The sequence below is a fragment of the Ambystoma mexicanum genome, chromosome 3q, assembly GCF_040938575.1.
Source record: "Ambystoma mexicanum isolate Mex_15411 chromosome 3q, UKY_AmexF1_1, whole genome shotgun sequence".
Classification (NCBI taxonomy): domain Eukaryota; kingdom Metazoa; phylum Chordata; class Amphibia; order Caudata; family Ambystomatidae; genus Ambystoma; species Ambystoma mexicanum.
Window position 1 is genome coordinate 719,015,514 of NC_090926.1, and position 15,376 is coordinate 719,030,889.

Here is a 15,376-nt window from a genome sequence, read left to right on the forward strand (position 1 = left end):
GTCTGGATGCCTGCTCCCGGAGCTGACGGCCTTGGTCCTGATGCCCGGGGGTAGGCATCATGACATTTATTTATGAATTGGTCTCTGGAAGCAAATGGCAATCCTTTGTCATATTTGGTCATAGCTTGCAAGCTACCCCCCTTAAGGGCAGGGCCATCATGGATATCTCCTCTGAAGCCTCCTGTAGAAATCACAATGACGTGCAACTTTCTTCTCGCGTGTCCTTGTCCTGAAAATTTAATTGTCAGTGGGCTCAGCCTAGACTAGATTCTTTCCCACCCTGTAATTATCCTGGGGGTGTTAGCATCTGCAGAGAGTTTATGATGTGGCTCCCTTCCTAGGGGGAAGCTTTAACTCTGTCAACTGGAATAACCTATTTTTGACAGCTTGCAAATCCAGGCAAGGTGGTTTAAAACCTTTATTTTCTGATATTTGGTCCTGAATTAAAACAAGCCTGTGGAATAAAATAGCTCATGTGTATTATCACGAGCAACAAAACCCCTTCAGAAAGCTAGGTAATGGCAGGCTTTCATTCAACAGTTTAGTTTTTAAATGGGCATTTTTCTCCTTTAGTTTTGCAAATGCCCATTTTTTACATGTGGTCCAAAGCTGGCATTTCTTTTTACACTTGTTTTTGCATCTCCATCAGATTCCCACTCTGTCCTACAGCCATGGTTATTTTCCCGAGTGGAGGGGTTTTGTCTGAAGCACAGATGCATTGAAACTGACATGGCTCAGATAGCTGGAGTCTCTTTTGAACTACTGAGCTTTGATACATTTGTAAAGAAATGAGCACGTTATCCCATGCGGGAAAAGTGAAGCGCCTTGTTGATTTTTCCCAAAGTTGGTTTGACAGGGCCTGTCATTCAGAAATCGTGCCTGGTTTGGCTGAAGCACAATGAGATAAACTGGGCGTGGCAGGGCCTTATTGATCACAGTGGTTTAAGAAAGAACAGATGGAATTAGCGTGAAAGCAAAAAAATTTTTTTTATAAAGGTGAAAACTTTTCTTTTTCAATGGGGATTTTGGGGTTTTCAGAAAAGCAGTGCTGCCTTTTCACTTTCTTCCTTTTGTATATGTCAGAACGCTCTTTCAGTGTGTCCCCTTGTTCCATCCTACCCAATGTATGCTTGGCAAGAAGGTGCAGTCATCTTTTTGTTGCTGCAAAATGCAGTTTTAAGGTCATGGCGATCACAGGAGCCAGCACAGCCATTTTGCAGCTTGGTGATGTGTGGAAATACTGTTGAATGGGTCAATATATCCGACATATACCTGCATTTCTCTATAATGGACCAGCATTTTCAGTACACTTAATCCTACATACCGTCCCCTTTCCTCCTCCTTATGGGCGTCTGTCCATAAGGACAGGACCAGAGCTGTTTTTGTACAGCAAAAACTAGATTTCCCATTACATTTCTTAATTGTGTAGTAGGACGTGGCGGCATAGGCATGGCTTGCCCAGCTGACCCCACCCCTGGCAAAACCTGTTGGTCCTTTTCACTGTCTTGCCAATACTAAATTCTCATGCACAATGCTTGTTTTTGAAATTTTTATTTTTTTACTTTTTATCCCATGCGTTTTGTCTCATTTCGTTTTTCCAATCTTCACCTCGCCTTCTGACAACACCTGGTTCTTTCATGGGAGGTGTAACTGGGTGGGTCTACATGTTCCTCTTATGGTAGGCACTATGCAATGGCAGGCTGCCCTATGCTTTGCCACAAGATTTTTTAGAAGTCCTCCTCTACAACACATCCCACATTTTATTACAATGATTCAAGTCGCTCACGGGTAAGTGTTCCCCCTCATCCTTCAGCACCCCGCTCTGGTTTTCCAAGCGGGAGGGACACAAATCCGTGTGTGACTAGCCAAAGCTCCACCGGAGCTTGCTCCAAGCCTCTGCAGGCTTCTACTGGTGACCGCACTGGGACCCCTCTGGCAACTGGTCAGTTGGATCAGAGGTAACTGGAGAGTCAGAAACCTACAGGGCTCTGCAAACCTGAGGGTCATCGCTACAACAGAGCTTGCTCCAAGGGTACAACATATTCTACTGGGGTATGCCCCAGGGACCAGCTGGGTTGCCAATCAATGTTTATGGAGTAAAATGTCAGATTTTTAACAGTATTTGCCCTTTGATACTGTCGCAGCTCTCAAATCGGGATTAGTGGAAACAAAATGGGTTTCTCAAGATTTAAGGGAATCTGCCACCAAACCTATTGATCTCTCTAGGGCCCCTTGCCAGCGCAAAGACCTGTGTTGCATTGCGTGGACTAGAGCTGCACACTTCAATTACAAGATAAAATTCTTGAATTACCTTTCTACTTTGACAGCTAGTCTCTAGCTGTTTACCAAGATGCTCCAAAAGACCTTTACAACTATTAGGCAGTCAACTTTAGACTTTTGACCGAAATTCTTTGGTGGCATTGGTAGCTGTCACATCTAAAAGAACAGGCAACCTGACAGATTCCCCCAGCATTCAAAAGCGCAAACAAAGATGTTCTACTAAGTTTATTCCCTTGCCCGGCTTCTGATGCATCTGACCCAAAACAGCAATGAAGCTGTTGTCCAACTCTATACCCAGTCGGGAACATAATTTCAGAATATCAGAATACCACAATACCAAATGCCGTAGGGCAAGGTGCGCAATATAAATAAAACAAATACAAAATACAAATACCATCTAGGTTGGAGTACAATTTCAGAGGATACTTAAATCCTTACAGTTGTCACTGGTGGCTAACGGTCTACCATTTCTCCAGTTCCTCCTTCTCCCCCTCCTTCCGGTTTGTTCAGCTGCCCTGTTCCTAGAAGTATCCAAACTCCTACAGATCTAGGCAATGGAAGAGGTTCCTCCCTCTGGGAAGAGGAAGCAGGTGCCACACTCTGCGCTTTACTGTCCCGACGAAGATCCAGGTGGACCTGGGGACAGTTTTCAATCTTTCCTTTCTCAACCTTCATCTTCCTTTAGAGAAATTCTAGATGGTTATGCCAACTAAAATCCACCCTGCCTTTTACCGGGGAGACTGTTTCAGTGTTGTGGATCTAAAAGATGCTTTCTTGTATTTTCCTATTGCGTCAGTCCCCAAGAAACGAGTGACATTTTCACTGGGGGGGTTGTTTTGGTGATTTTAAATACTGTGTTCAGTCTGAATGCAAGTCCAGGAGTATTCACAAAATTGAGTCCAGTGGCAGCTCACTTACAAAGTCACAAAGTGCACATCTAGCTGTATTTCGATGACTGGCTAGTCTGGGCGCAGTTTGTTTTTACTTGACCCAAGAAACTCTCCAACTAACATTGGGCATAATATTCAAACTGAGCCTTACAGTTAATCAGAACAAATCGTGTTTTTCTCCCACTCAGGACATCAGATTAATCGGATACTGGTGTGACTTGAACAGAGGGAAAGTTTATCACACTACATAGAGGGTACAAGACATCAAACTCTCTTCCACTCATTTCAGAAGACCACATCAAACTCTGGCTTGGTGTTCCAAAACCTCTTAGGCCTCCTAGCATCCTGCATACTAGCGGTAACATTTGCTCGTCTGACAATGAGGCGCCAATGCCACTCACGTCCTGCTGGAAAGAGGACAGTCAGTCAAAATCCCAACTCTGCTGGAATTGAAAGCAGATATGGATTAGTGTAGTGATGGTCAAAATCAATTAGTAGGTAATCCTTTTCATGGTCCGCCTCCTCAGCATGTTTTAATCTCACATTTGTCCCTCACGGTCAGGGGTGCGACTCTGTGCCATCTTCAAACAGATTCACTTTGGATGCTGGAGGAGAAGGAGATCTACATACATAGTTTTGGGAACTTCTGGCATTCTTCAGGGCTTCTGTACTGATCAGGACTGACTAGTATGAAATTATGTTTTATGTACATAAGCAAGAAGGTACCAAGTCAACTCCACTCTGTCTAGAAATACAGATCTGGCAGTGGGCCATTCTGCAACCGGTTCCTCTCCAGACAGTTCATCTAGCCGAAGATCACAATGTGGAAGCAGACAAGCCCAGCCATCTTTCACACTCGCAACGAGTGGAAACTCAAAACAGTTTTTGTGTTACAAGAGATTTTTTGGGTGCGAGTGACTCACTCGCCCCCCTACACACAGCAAGGTGGATTTGTTTGTAACAAGACAGAATTGTAAATACGAGCTCTATGCATCGGAGTCAAGGGCAGGATTCTGTAAGGCAAGCTCTGCCGATCTCTTGGGTTCATCAGAGTCTGTATGCATTTCCTCCTGTTCAGTGGATGGGGATGGTCCTATTACATTTTGTCGTCTTGTTGAACGACAAAAGTTCCCTTCATTGCTCTCTCATGCTGATCGCCCCAAACATGGCCAACACACATTTTGTATTTGTACCTTCTGAAATAGAGACAAGAGGGTCCTCTCCTGCTCCCAGATCTACTCAGACAGCAGAGGGGTCAGATTTCCCATCCCTCCCCTCTATCGATTAACTTATTTGATGAGAACTTGTCAATAATTCATGCAGCCATAAAACAATCTACACGGCTGCAGTACAAAAGCAAATAGATGCATTTCAGCCACTGGATGCGCGAGCATCGCTCTGATCCTCCTTCTTTGGGTGATGATCTGTCTAACTTTGCGCAGTGTCAGGGGTCAAGGTTGTCTTGTAGCTCATACCTTCCAGCTATTGGAGCTTGCAAAGGCTCCCACCAACTCTTATTGTCCACAGCCAATCCGATAATCGATATGTTTTGAAGGATTTTTGCAGCTTTTGAGGATGGAGTGGGCTTCCGCTCCTTGTTCCCCACATTGGCCCTGCTGAGTCGGTATACGTCCTTGTTTTGATCTCCCGGGAGGTGAGGTACCACCAGAAGGTTACTGTGCGATATGGCCCACTCTCACAGAGGTTGCGCGAGGCTACAAAGATTTGCGGATCTCGTACACTCTCCCCCACCCCCTGCTTTTTATAAAACATGGAGGTTGTGATGCCTGTTGAGTAGTTCCCTGTCCTGGAGAAGAGGGAGGAACACCAGGATTGCGTTGCAGATGGATTTGTATTCCTGAACATTGATGTGAAGGTGAATATCCTTCCCTGACCATAAGCCGCGGACTGGGATCTCCTCTAAGCAAGTACCCCATCCCTGCAGAGATGAGTCAGTGTTAATCACTACAGAGCTAGAGGGAACCGTCCAAGGGGCTCCCTCATGAGATTCTAGGACTATTACCACCAAGCAAGACTCCCCCTAGCCCCTTCAGGTGGTGAGAAGAGATGAGGAATTGTTCCGCTGATCGCCAGTCTCCAACCATTAATCCTGAGCAAGATTAAACTGGACCTGTGCCATTTTGAGTCTGGCATAGGAAACCAACAGAATGAAAGAAGCAAGTAGGCCCAGCAACCACTGAAACCACCAAGTGCGGTGCTAGGCCTACTGAGGAAGTGAGTATCTGTGGTGCGTATGTCTGCTATCCTCTCCACTGTAAGAAACACCTCACGCAGATTGCTACCGGAAGCAAAAAAAGGTCAAGGTCTGTGATGGCCAAAGCTCTGACTTCGGAAGGTTGATGGGGAATTCAGGTCGAGAAGAATCTGAAGGGTCTGAGATTTCTCCAGCCTTGCATCTTTCATGCCCTCACGCAGTCCCCAGGCCTTCCAGGGGAATGGATGACCTCCCTTGTCCCCCAGAAGGGGTAAGCACCATTCAGTGCCACAGAGGCTGTCAGATACTGAGATGTACACAGTCCCCGACAAGGTGGTCTCCACACACTCAACCCACACTGATGAATTTGACGACTTCCTCACAGCTGATGCAGAACCATATGACATTCCAATCAGGGACTCGCCCCCTGATGAAGTAGGTGTCCAGGGCGGCCACTATGTTCGGCCTTGCGCCGGATGAGCAGTGAAAGGGGAAAATGCTGTCCAGCGCAGAGAGCAGTGCAGGAAATCTGTCATAGGAGGATGGCCAGATCACCTTGGCGCAACTTCCGACTGCCCCGGCTAAAAAAAGACTGGTTCGACAAAAAGTACAGAGCCCCGGAGAGCGCTGCCTCCACACTCGACCCACACCAGACTCTGTTGTCTCTGCAGTGGCCAGAAAGAGGTCAGCTAACACATAGCCATCCTGCTCTGTACCCGCCCGGACAAGGAAGGCAAACGCCTTGACGCCGTCATTAATGAGATCATTACCACCTCAGCCGCCACAACTATCAGGATGGCTAATGCAATGGCCATACTCACACGTTACGATTGCAAGCTGCTGTATAAATTGGGTCCCCTGCTGGAATTCCTTCCGGATGACAAGAAGCAGAGGCCTTGGACATCTTCTATGAAGGCGAGTTGGCATCAGACCATGCCATTGTGGTCTCTGTGGACATGCCCGATGCTGGTTTTCACGAGCTTGGGAATGGAGTGGTCCTGAGCAGGCAGGGTTGGCTCAAGGCCACAGATTTACAACCCGATGTCCAGTGCAGGTTCTTGGATATGCCCTTTGACGGATCTGCCCTTTTTGGAAAGAAGGTGGAAGAACCCTTACAGTCCATAAAAATGGACACATAGACTGCTCGCTCCTTGGGCACACTAGTGCAACGGCGCCAGTCCTTTCGTTAAGGAAAAGGGCTCTATGGCAGTACTTTGCGGGATAACCGTACCACATACCCGTCTTCCTTCCCTTACAAGACCCCTTACTCATCAGGAGACCAGTACAGGAATAGGTCCCAGTCATACAACTGGGGTTCATGGACTATCCACCGGCGGATATTTCTCCTGCGCACAAACCAGACAAGTCACCGGACGTTTCTCCCGCGCACAAACCAGAGAAGTTGCAACACCTCTTGCTTCAAGAAGTACAAGCTCTGCAGCAAAAGTGCACAGTGGAGAAGCTTCCCAAGGACGAGCTGAGCACAGGAGTCTACTCCTGCTACTTCCTGGTATGGAATAATTTTCTGCACAATAAGTCAGGGGGTTGGAGGCCCTTATCAGATCTGAGGGTGCTCAACATGTTCCTCAAGGCACAAACGTTCAGCATGGTCACACTACAGCAGGTGTTGTCCCAGCTACAACAGGGAGATTTCTTGTCGTCCCTCGACCTCGAGGACGCCTTCTTTTACATCCTTATTCACCTCTCAGACAGTTGCTACATACGCTTCGTGGTGGCAGGAGAACATTCTCAGTTCAGGGCCGTTCCATTCGGCCTGCCGTCTGCTCCGTGGGTAGTTACCAAATACCTTGTGCCAGTGGTGGCTCACCCTCTGAGGAAGGTCGTTCACGTCTACCCGTATCTAGACAACTGGTTGGTAAGAGCCCCCTCCTATCTGCTGGCAGAAACCGACACTGCCCCCACCATCTAGTGCCTACAGCAGCCTGGTTTCTCCTCCAACTTCCCAACGTTGTGCTGGGTTCCATAGCAACAGGCGACTCTATCTCAGAGCAAGACTCAACACCCAAACCTGCACAGCCAGACCCTCGGATGAAAGGGTGGCAGCTCTTCTGAAAAAGGTGTGCTGTCTGAAATGCGCCCAGGTAACGCCTGTCCGCAACTACAAATCCCTGCTGGGGATGTTCTCATCATGCATCCCGCTGATCACCAACTGCCAGTTACACATGCGACCGGTGCAGGAATTCCTGGATGCCCGCTGGTTGGAGAACCAAAATGTTGGAGAACCAAAATTACAGGTAAATAACATATTCCTTCTCTTGAGAGGAGCCCCTCACCAGCCAGCAGTCCAGATGTGTATAAACATGCATGCCTCTCGATGACGGAATATGCACAATGACATTCACGATCATGGGGAATACCCACAAGGCTGGTTGTGGCCCAATGGCAGAACAGAAAGTTACTCAACAGTAGGGACTACTGTACTCGTGGGGATAATGTCCCCTTTCCTTCATTAAACCCTTCTCCAGCCCCCATAAATAAGTTAGTTCAGGTCTGTCTTCAGAGCCAATACGCAAAAAAGGGGGTACTGACGGGTGGCATCAGAGGTTGAGGTACATCATGCGCCCGCTACCACCTGCCTTAAAAATGTAAGGGGAATGTACTCTTACCTACATTATGGAGAAAAGGGGACTGTGGGCTAGCAGTACAGTAGCCACTAAGGTGAGTAATTTTTTCTGTACATAGGAGGCACCTAATGTGCTGAAATATTACATGTTAATTTAGTACAACTAACTTTGTAGTCAACTCTCATTTTCGTGACCCCTTTCTGATTTCTGTTAGCATGCATTGTCTGCTCGTTATATAGCCTGCATCCTTGTCCTTTCCTTTCTTTTGGGTTTACGTTAGTCAACATTCTTTTATTTTTCCCCCATGGCTTCACATGCATCACAAGGTTTATACTCTGTCAGTGGGGGCAAACGTTTTTTGGGATTGTACTCCAAGGTTGTAGTGGAGTCAGGTTAACATAAGCATGGACTTAGGGCGCTGACAGGTTTATTTGTAATCCGTTTAATGGAGGGTTGAGAAGCTATTAAAAAGTCCCAATACAAAATTTAAGCAGTGTCGACCCACTTTTATATTGTGCCTCAAGCACAAAGTTACTCAGGCATGCCAGGCTGTTTTCATTACCTTTGTAGATAATGATGTTAAACGTGTGAGTTCATGCAAAAATACATTTGTAATCGTATCTCTTTTTTTTCTCCCTATTTTCCCTTTTCTGTTGCTCATGGCCCATACCTTCATACCATATCTCGTCCATTGTCATATATCATTGTTTTGATTAATTTCCGTGCAAAACTGTTCTGTGGTTTGTCTGTTGCCTCACTTGGCACACAGCTCACCCTCTCGTTCTCCAATCAGGATGGCGGCCTAGCGGAAGAACCCACTTCTTCACCATTTTTGCCTTCACCAAGCCTGAAGCTCCCCCATTCAAACAGTGCACTCCCTAATCAGGCCCTGGGCGGGATTGCCACAGGGCTGGGCATGCAAAACTTGAATTCTTCTCGACAGGTAAGACCTGGATATTGCAAGAAGTCTCAATCTAACCACCTCTCTCTCACGCACAGTGATATACAGTGGGTATGGGAAGACATTGGTGAATAAAGATTAATTTGTTTCCCCTTTGTGGTCCAACCTCCATTGATTTTGAAGGTGGAGGTTGTAAAGGCTGTTATCCAGGATTGAGGGTACATGCATTTGTTCCAATTATTAACTAGAAAGTCACCATTTGACTTCCTGAAACAGGATAGTCCGGCCAGGTGTTCTACCTCCCTTTTTTTCTTTCAGCATATTTTTTTTTAGTTTAGAGGCACATAGGGTTGGGATTTTTTTTTATACCGCTACTCGCCACGTTTACAGGTACAGGTAGAGCCTTGCCATGAGAGGCAGTAACTAGTGACACAGCAAGTACTAATTCAATTTCATTTTCAGAGTGTGCATGAAAACAGTTCTTAGTTTCTGCTTACCGATTTTGTATATTGATTCGGAAGTCTGTTGCCTTGTATCTTTTCTTTTAAGCAGTGTTGGTGATATGGACAGAAAGCACAATTGAAAAGAAAGTTACTTGAGCCTTGAGGCAGTCAGCTGTGCAGCTGCAAATTAGAATACATCCCACAATCCTGATTTCACAGAATTGGCCTTCAAATTGAGCTCTGTTGTATATTCATGAAATTTATTTAGCTTAATTTGTAGGCCATACAGTGTCCTGTCCAACAACATCATCGTCGGCAAAACACATCCAGTGAAATTTGATCATACCCAGTCTCACCGGATACATGGATGTCTCTAGCCACAATTTATCCCTATCACATATGTATAGATTGAACATAGTTGCGGCAAGGATAAATCCTTGTTTAACTCCCGTCATGGTGTTGATAGGCGGGGTGAGCACACCATCTTGAGTTACCCTAACTTGTAAGGTTGTATTGGAGTGCAGCATAACAATCAATTGCACAAGCCTTTGTGAAAATCCCAAAGACAGAAGCTTTGACCATAGCACTTCTCTGACTACCGTATCAAAGGCAGAAGACAAGTCTAAAGCCGCGATGTAAATGGGACCAGAGTTAGTTTCTTTTGACTTAGCGAGGATATGGGCGACTATGGTGGCGTTCAGCGCTGTCCCCATTTCCTTCCGAAAGACCACCTGATACTTTGAGTAGATGTTATTCTCAAATATGAAGGTTTCAAGATGTTTTGTGAGTAAAATGGCGAACACCTTAGCTGCCACATCCATTAAGGCTATACGACGGAAGTTAGCAGGGTTGTTCAGGTCCCCTTTTTTATAAATCGGAATAACGTTTTGCCAAGATGATGGAATAACATCGGATCGCAAAATATTGTCAAATTTGGTAAACAATATAGCCACCCAAAAGTGAGGGTCTGATTTAATAAAACATATCGGGATCCCGTCCGGCCCTGCCGCTTAATATCCTCTATAGAAAAGGTAAGCTGCTCGGTAGACTTTAGCTGAAGAATCCCTAAATCGTAGGCTTTAAATCGCTGAGGTAATTTGAAGTTTGCACCAATATACTGCCAACTATTTGATGAAATATAAGCAGCTAAATCGCTTTGCCTGGAGTGTTGTTTTCTGCTAAGAATTGACCAGATGTTACAGGTATCTTTTTTGCTAAGGAAATACATCATAAGTTGATTCTCCTTAAAATGTAACTGAAATTTGAAAACTTTCAATTGATTACGGTATTTTTGCAGAATCCGGTCTTTTGCTAAAAAGTAACATGTTTCACCCAAGTTCTATTTGATGAATAACCTTACGCTAAGATTATTTTCTCGTTTGTATCAAGCTATGGTTGCTTTGTGTCTGCCACGCAGTGATGAATATTGTATGTGGTCTGCATTTGTCAGGATTTTATCAGCTGAAAAGACTGGTTGTGAACAAGTGGTTGCACTGCAGAGTCTGTTGAATAGCAGCAATGCAAGTTGCTCGACCTTGTCTGCATTTAAATTTATCTAGCTAGTTTATTTGCCCCTCTTTACCTAATTCAGTTGACCTCAAAGCGGCCTTCAGAAACCTATGAAGAGCACGCTATGTGCAAACCCTCCAAATGAAAAAAATAAAAAACGAATCTGGTTTTTACAATAATGAATAAATGGAAATTATTTCAACTGGAATTCATTAAGTGTAAATATCACTCATAAATATTATTGTGCATAAAAACCTAACTGGGTGTTTTGTCTGGTAAGTCGACTGCCCAAGCCCTAGTGAAAAAGATTATTTCTCCAGCATGGGGTCTGGCATGGATTCACATGCTCAAGAATATTCCCCGTCGTCAGGCTGGGAATCCCCGGTAAAGAAAAAATCAGTATCAGTTTAGTTTCTGATCTGTCTTTCCTAGTAGTAACCAATCACTGGTCTCTGGGTCATACTGCCCCCAGCCAATGACTGCCCTCTCCCTAAGCCCCGACCCTGGCAGCCATCCTCAGATTTTTACCGCACATTCATGTGTTGGGAGTCCTCGTGCTATAGCTCAAGCTTTTACTGCGTTTTGCGCTTTTTCAAAGAGATTTATCTCATTTCTTCGGTTTAATACAGCCTCAAGCTCCACCGTTTCTACTACCGATCAACAGGGACCCGTTTCGGATTTTTCTACGCCCCTCAAGGGTGAAGTTTTCGTCGAGTTACGCTTCTTGGAGGATTCCCTAAGTTTCTGAGGCCTACCTCATGGACGAGAGGATCATGGCCCAGGAGAAGGGAAGCTCGACTCCCGGCAAACTGTTCAGGATCTGCCCTGGATCCTGAACAGTTTCAAGGAGGATGGCCTTTCGAAATGCCTATACTGCCTCCACGGGGACAAAACGCCTGTGGAGAAGGACTGTGCGTTTTGTATGAACATATCGGATCGGACTATGAGGGATCGTCAGACCCGTCTCACCAACTGGCTGGAAGGCAAGAGCCCAACAGGTGAGAAGAAGAAGTCTGAGCGGTCTTCTAAGTCCTGTGAGGGCGCCCCGGCGACGGGGGCCCAACAGAAGGCAAAGCACCGCGAGTCCGTGGTCACTGGGAGCGCCAAACGGTCGGGCTTCTCGGCTGCCAGACAAGGCGCACGTTCACCGACGTCATCAACCACGAGCCAACGCTCTCCGAGAACCCGGCTAAGCTTCTGCAGACGCCCCGGTCGATCTCGAAGGAACCGGCCGAAGGGGACCGAGGCGGTGACCCTCCCCCTAAGGTAAAGGCCTCAAGCGCGCCCAAGGTGCTGAAGGCCTTGATCCCGGCCAGGGCCTCGATTGAGGGAGTCTCTGCGGCCCTGGCGAAGCCTGTGGAGGCGACCTCGGGGCCCAGAGTTTCCCTGCCTCCGCGGAGGGAATCCTCTTTTAAGCCCATCGAGAAGACCCCGGTGGAAAAAGAGGTGGGGGGGGCGGTGGCCGTTACAGACATGGACACAACCTCCGAGGAGGAACTGACCGAGAATTTGGAAGAGGCCCGGTCCCACGGGAGGAATCCCGACGAGGGGGACGACAAGAGGTAGGGTGGCGACGACGAGGTTGGCGTGGAGGAGCAACCGTCGCACCCGCCACGCCCGTTACAGCCCGAGCCGCAGGACAACTCGACGGTCATTTTGACGGCAATCCATGCCTTATGCACAGAGATAAGGACGAGACTGCCCCTACCCCCGACGGATGACGCAGCTCTACCGGGTCTGTCGGAAAGCCCTCCAAACAAGAGGAGGAGAATTCATCCAGCGCGGCCTTCTCAGCCTTTGTCGGCTTCCACGGTCCCGAGGGATGACACGGGAACAGACACGGCCATGACAGGGACGGATGATGATGACGGCGGTGACGACGGGACTGACCTCCCGTCTCAGATTCCTCGGGCGTCCCCTCCCGACGAAATTGGCTCCTTCCACACCATGATTGCCAGGGCATCCAAGCTTTTTCAGCTCTGCCCCGAAGAGAAGAAGGAAGGCTTACTCTACCAACGGCGGCGCGAGGCCAAGAGGAAGATGGTCCTCGCGATGCCATTGCTGGATGACTTCTGGGACGAGGGACTTGTCCTCCTGAAGAACCCATCCACGACGCCTGCCAAGAGGGACCGGTACAACGCCGCCCCGTTGTGCCTTAGGGCACAGCCGACCCCGGATTCGGTCATCTCAGCAGCGGCCAAGAAGAAAGTGGGGGGTCATCGGCTTCATCTTCAACTTCCCCACCGGACGGCGAGGGAAAGAAACTGGACGCCATGGGACGACGAGTCATCTCGTCGGCGGCACCGACAATCAAGACGGCCAATGCCCTAACAATTGTGGCGCACTACGACAGGGAATTGTGGTACAAGGTCGCCCCCCTGTTGGATTTCTTACCAGAGGGCAGAGGTCCTGGCGATCCTACAGGAAGGTGAGGTGGCGTCGGACCACGCCATAACGGTAGCCACGGACATTGACGTCACCGGTTTCCGCCAGTTAGGCAACAGCGTTTGCCTTAGATGGCAGGAGTGGCTCAAGGCGATGGATTTCCACCAAGACGTACAAGCCAAGGTTTTGGACATGCCCTTCGACGGGAATAATCTGTTTGGAAAAACAGTGGATGAGTGACTGCAGGCCATCAAGACCGACACAGAGACGGCTCGGGCCTTTGGAGTTCTGCAGCAACTGCGGCCGCTCTTTCAGAACTCCGGAGACAAGCAAGGTGCCTCCAAAGGATTCAGCGGCGGCTCCTTGACGTACCGTCAGGCGGCCCGCTCCTCGTCGCAAGAAGCTTACAGGGGACGAGGCAAGTCGGGTGGATCTCGCCATCGTTGCCAGGGAGGCCAAGGCAGCAAGGCCACTTCCAAGCAAGACTGAACCGGCCTTTGCGTCAGGCCCCCACCGAAACACCCCGGTGGCAGTCCGGCTGACGAAGTTCGTCAGCGTGTGGGAGTCCATCTCCACCGACCGTTGGGTGCTGGATTCACTGGCCCACGGGCACACTCTGGAATTTCTCAAGAAGTGCCCCCAAATTCCTCCCGTGGCCAGGAAGGAAAACCACGTCCCTCAACTGCTGTTAGAGGTAAGGGCGATGCTCAAGAAAGGAGCCATCGAGCTTGTCCCAAGGTGGCTCTGGGGCTCCGGAGTTTATTCCAGATACTTCCTCTTCAGAAAGAAGACAGGAGGATGGCGTCCCATCCTGGACCTGCATCGACTAAACCGATACATCAAGGCACAGAAGTTCCGGTTGGTCACCCTCCAGCACGTGCTGGGCCAGCTGGAGGAAGGCGACTTCCTATCGTCGTTGGATTTGGAGGATGCGTACTTTCACATCCCCATACTAAAAGGACAGCAAAAGTTTCTCAGGTTCGTGGTCCAGGGACGGCACTACCAGTTCAAGGTCCTCCCATTCGGATTGAAGTCGGCACCCAGGGTTTTCACCAAGTGCCTAGCGCCGGTGGCGGCGCGGCTGCGCCTGCACGGGATCCACGTCTATCCCTACCTGGACGATTGGCTCATCCGAGCAAGAACAAGGAAACTTGCCGTCGAGCACACAGTGAAGACCGTCCGGCTGCTTACAGACCTGGGATTCTCCATCAACTTCCCCAAATCCCACCTGGCTCCGTCGCAGGTCGCACTATTTCTGGGAGCCAGGCTCGATACAGTAGCGCAATTGGCCTCGCCGTCGGAGGAAAGGACGAAGGCCATCCAGGGCAAGATGCAGCGTCTGCTGGCCACGGACGTGGCCAGGGTGAGGTCCATCAAGTCCCTCCTCGGGATGATGTCCTTGTGCATCTACTTGGTGCGCCTGTGCAGGCTTCGGATGCGCCCTCTACAGGAGTTCCTCGATGCCCGTTGGATGCAAGCGACAGGCAGCTTCGAGGACAAGATCCCGCTCAACGAGGTATTCCGCCAAGCAATACGGTGGTGGGGCACCCGCGCGCATCTCGCGGCGGGCACAGACTTTCAGACCCCAGCACACCAGGTGACGGTGACGACGGATGCCTCCCTGGAGGGGTGGGGAGCGCACACCGGAGATCTTTACGCGAGAGGCCTCTGGCTCCCGGAGGAGAGGATGCTCCACATCAACATACTGGAGCTCCGAGCAGTTTTCTGGGCCCTCAGGTTGTTTCTCTCGTCCCTCAAGGGCAGGTTGGTGAGGATCTTCACTGACAACACCACCACAATGTTCTACATCCGGAAGTAGGGAGGAACAAAATCCCCAGCCCTGTCCAAGGAAGCCCAGGATCTGTGGCACTGGGCCGTTGCCCAGGGGATGTTTCTGGTACCCTTTCATCTGGCAGGGACAAACAACACAATCGCCGAGTCGCTCAGCAGAGAGCTTTGCTCGTGCCACGGGTGGGAGCTGCGTCAGGATCAAGTGGATCGACTCAACGATGGGGCAAACCCCAGATCGACCTGTTTGTGACGGCGACGAACTCCAAGTGCCAGAGGTTCGCCAGCAGGTTTCCCCAGCCGAGGAGCATGAGCGATGCTTTCTCGTTCCCATGGGACGGCCTGTTCCTTTATGCGTTCCCTCCGTTGCCGTTGCTACT

The 15,376-nt window shown here is 48.9% G+C and overlaps 1 protein-coding gene across 11 annotated transcripts in view; it reads left to right on the forward strand.

Annotated features, from left to right (window-relative positions):
* The window catches only part of TNRC6C (trinucleotide repeat containing adaptor 6C), a 1,467,646-nt gene that overhangs the window by 827,791 nt on the left and 624,479 nt on the right, over positions 1-15,376 (forward strand). For 7 of the 11 annotated variants that reach the window (XM_069654638.1, XM_069654648.1, XM_069654640.1 and 4 more), the window contains one exon: positions 8,740-8,913. The exons of 1 other annotated variant lie outside the window; for it this stretch is intronic. In XM_069654638.1, the coding sequence (XP_069510739.1) occupies positions 8,740-8,913 (174 nt within the window). The remainder of the gene's footprint in view (positions 1-8,739; positions 8,914-15,376) is intronic. 3 more of the 11 variants (XM_069654641.1, XM_069654643.1, XM_069654646.1) reach the window with 1 other exon arrangement.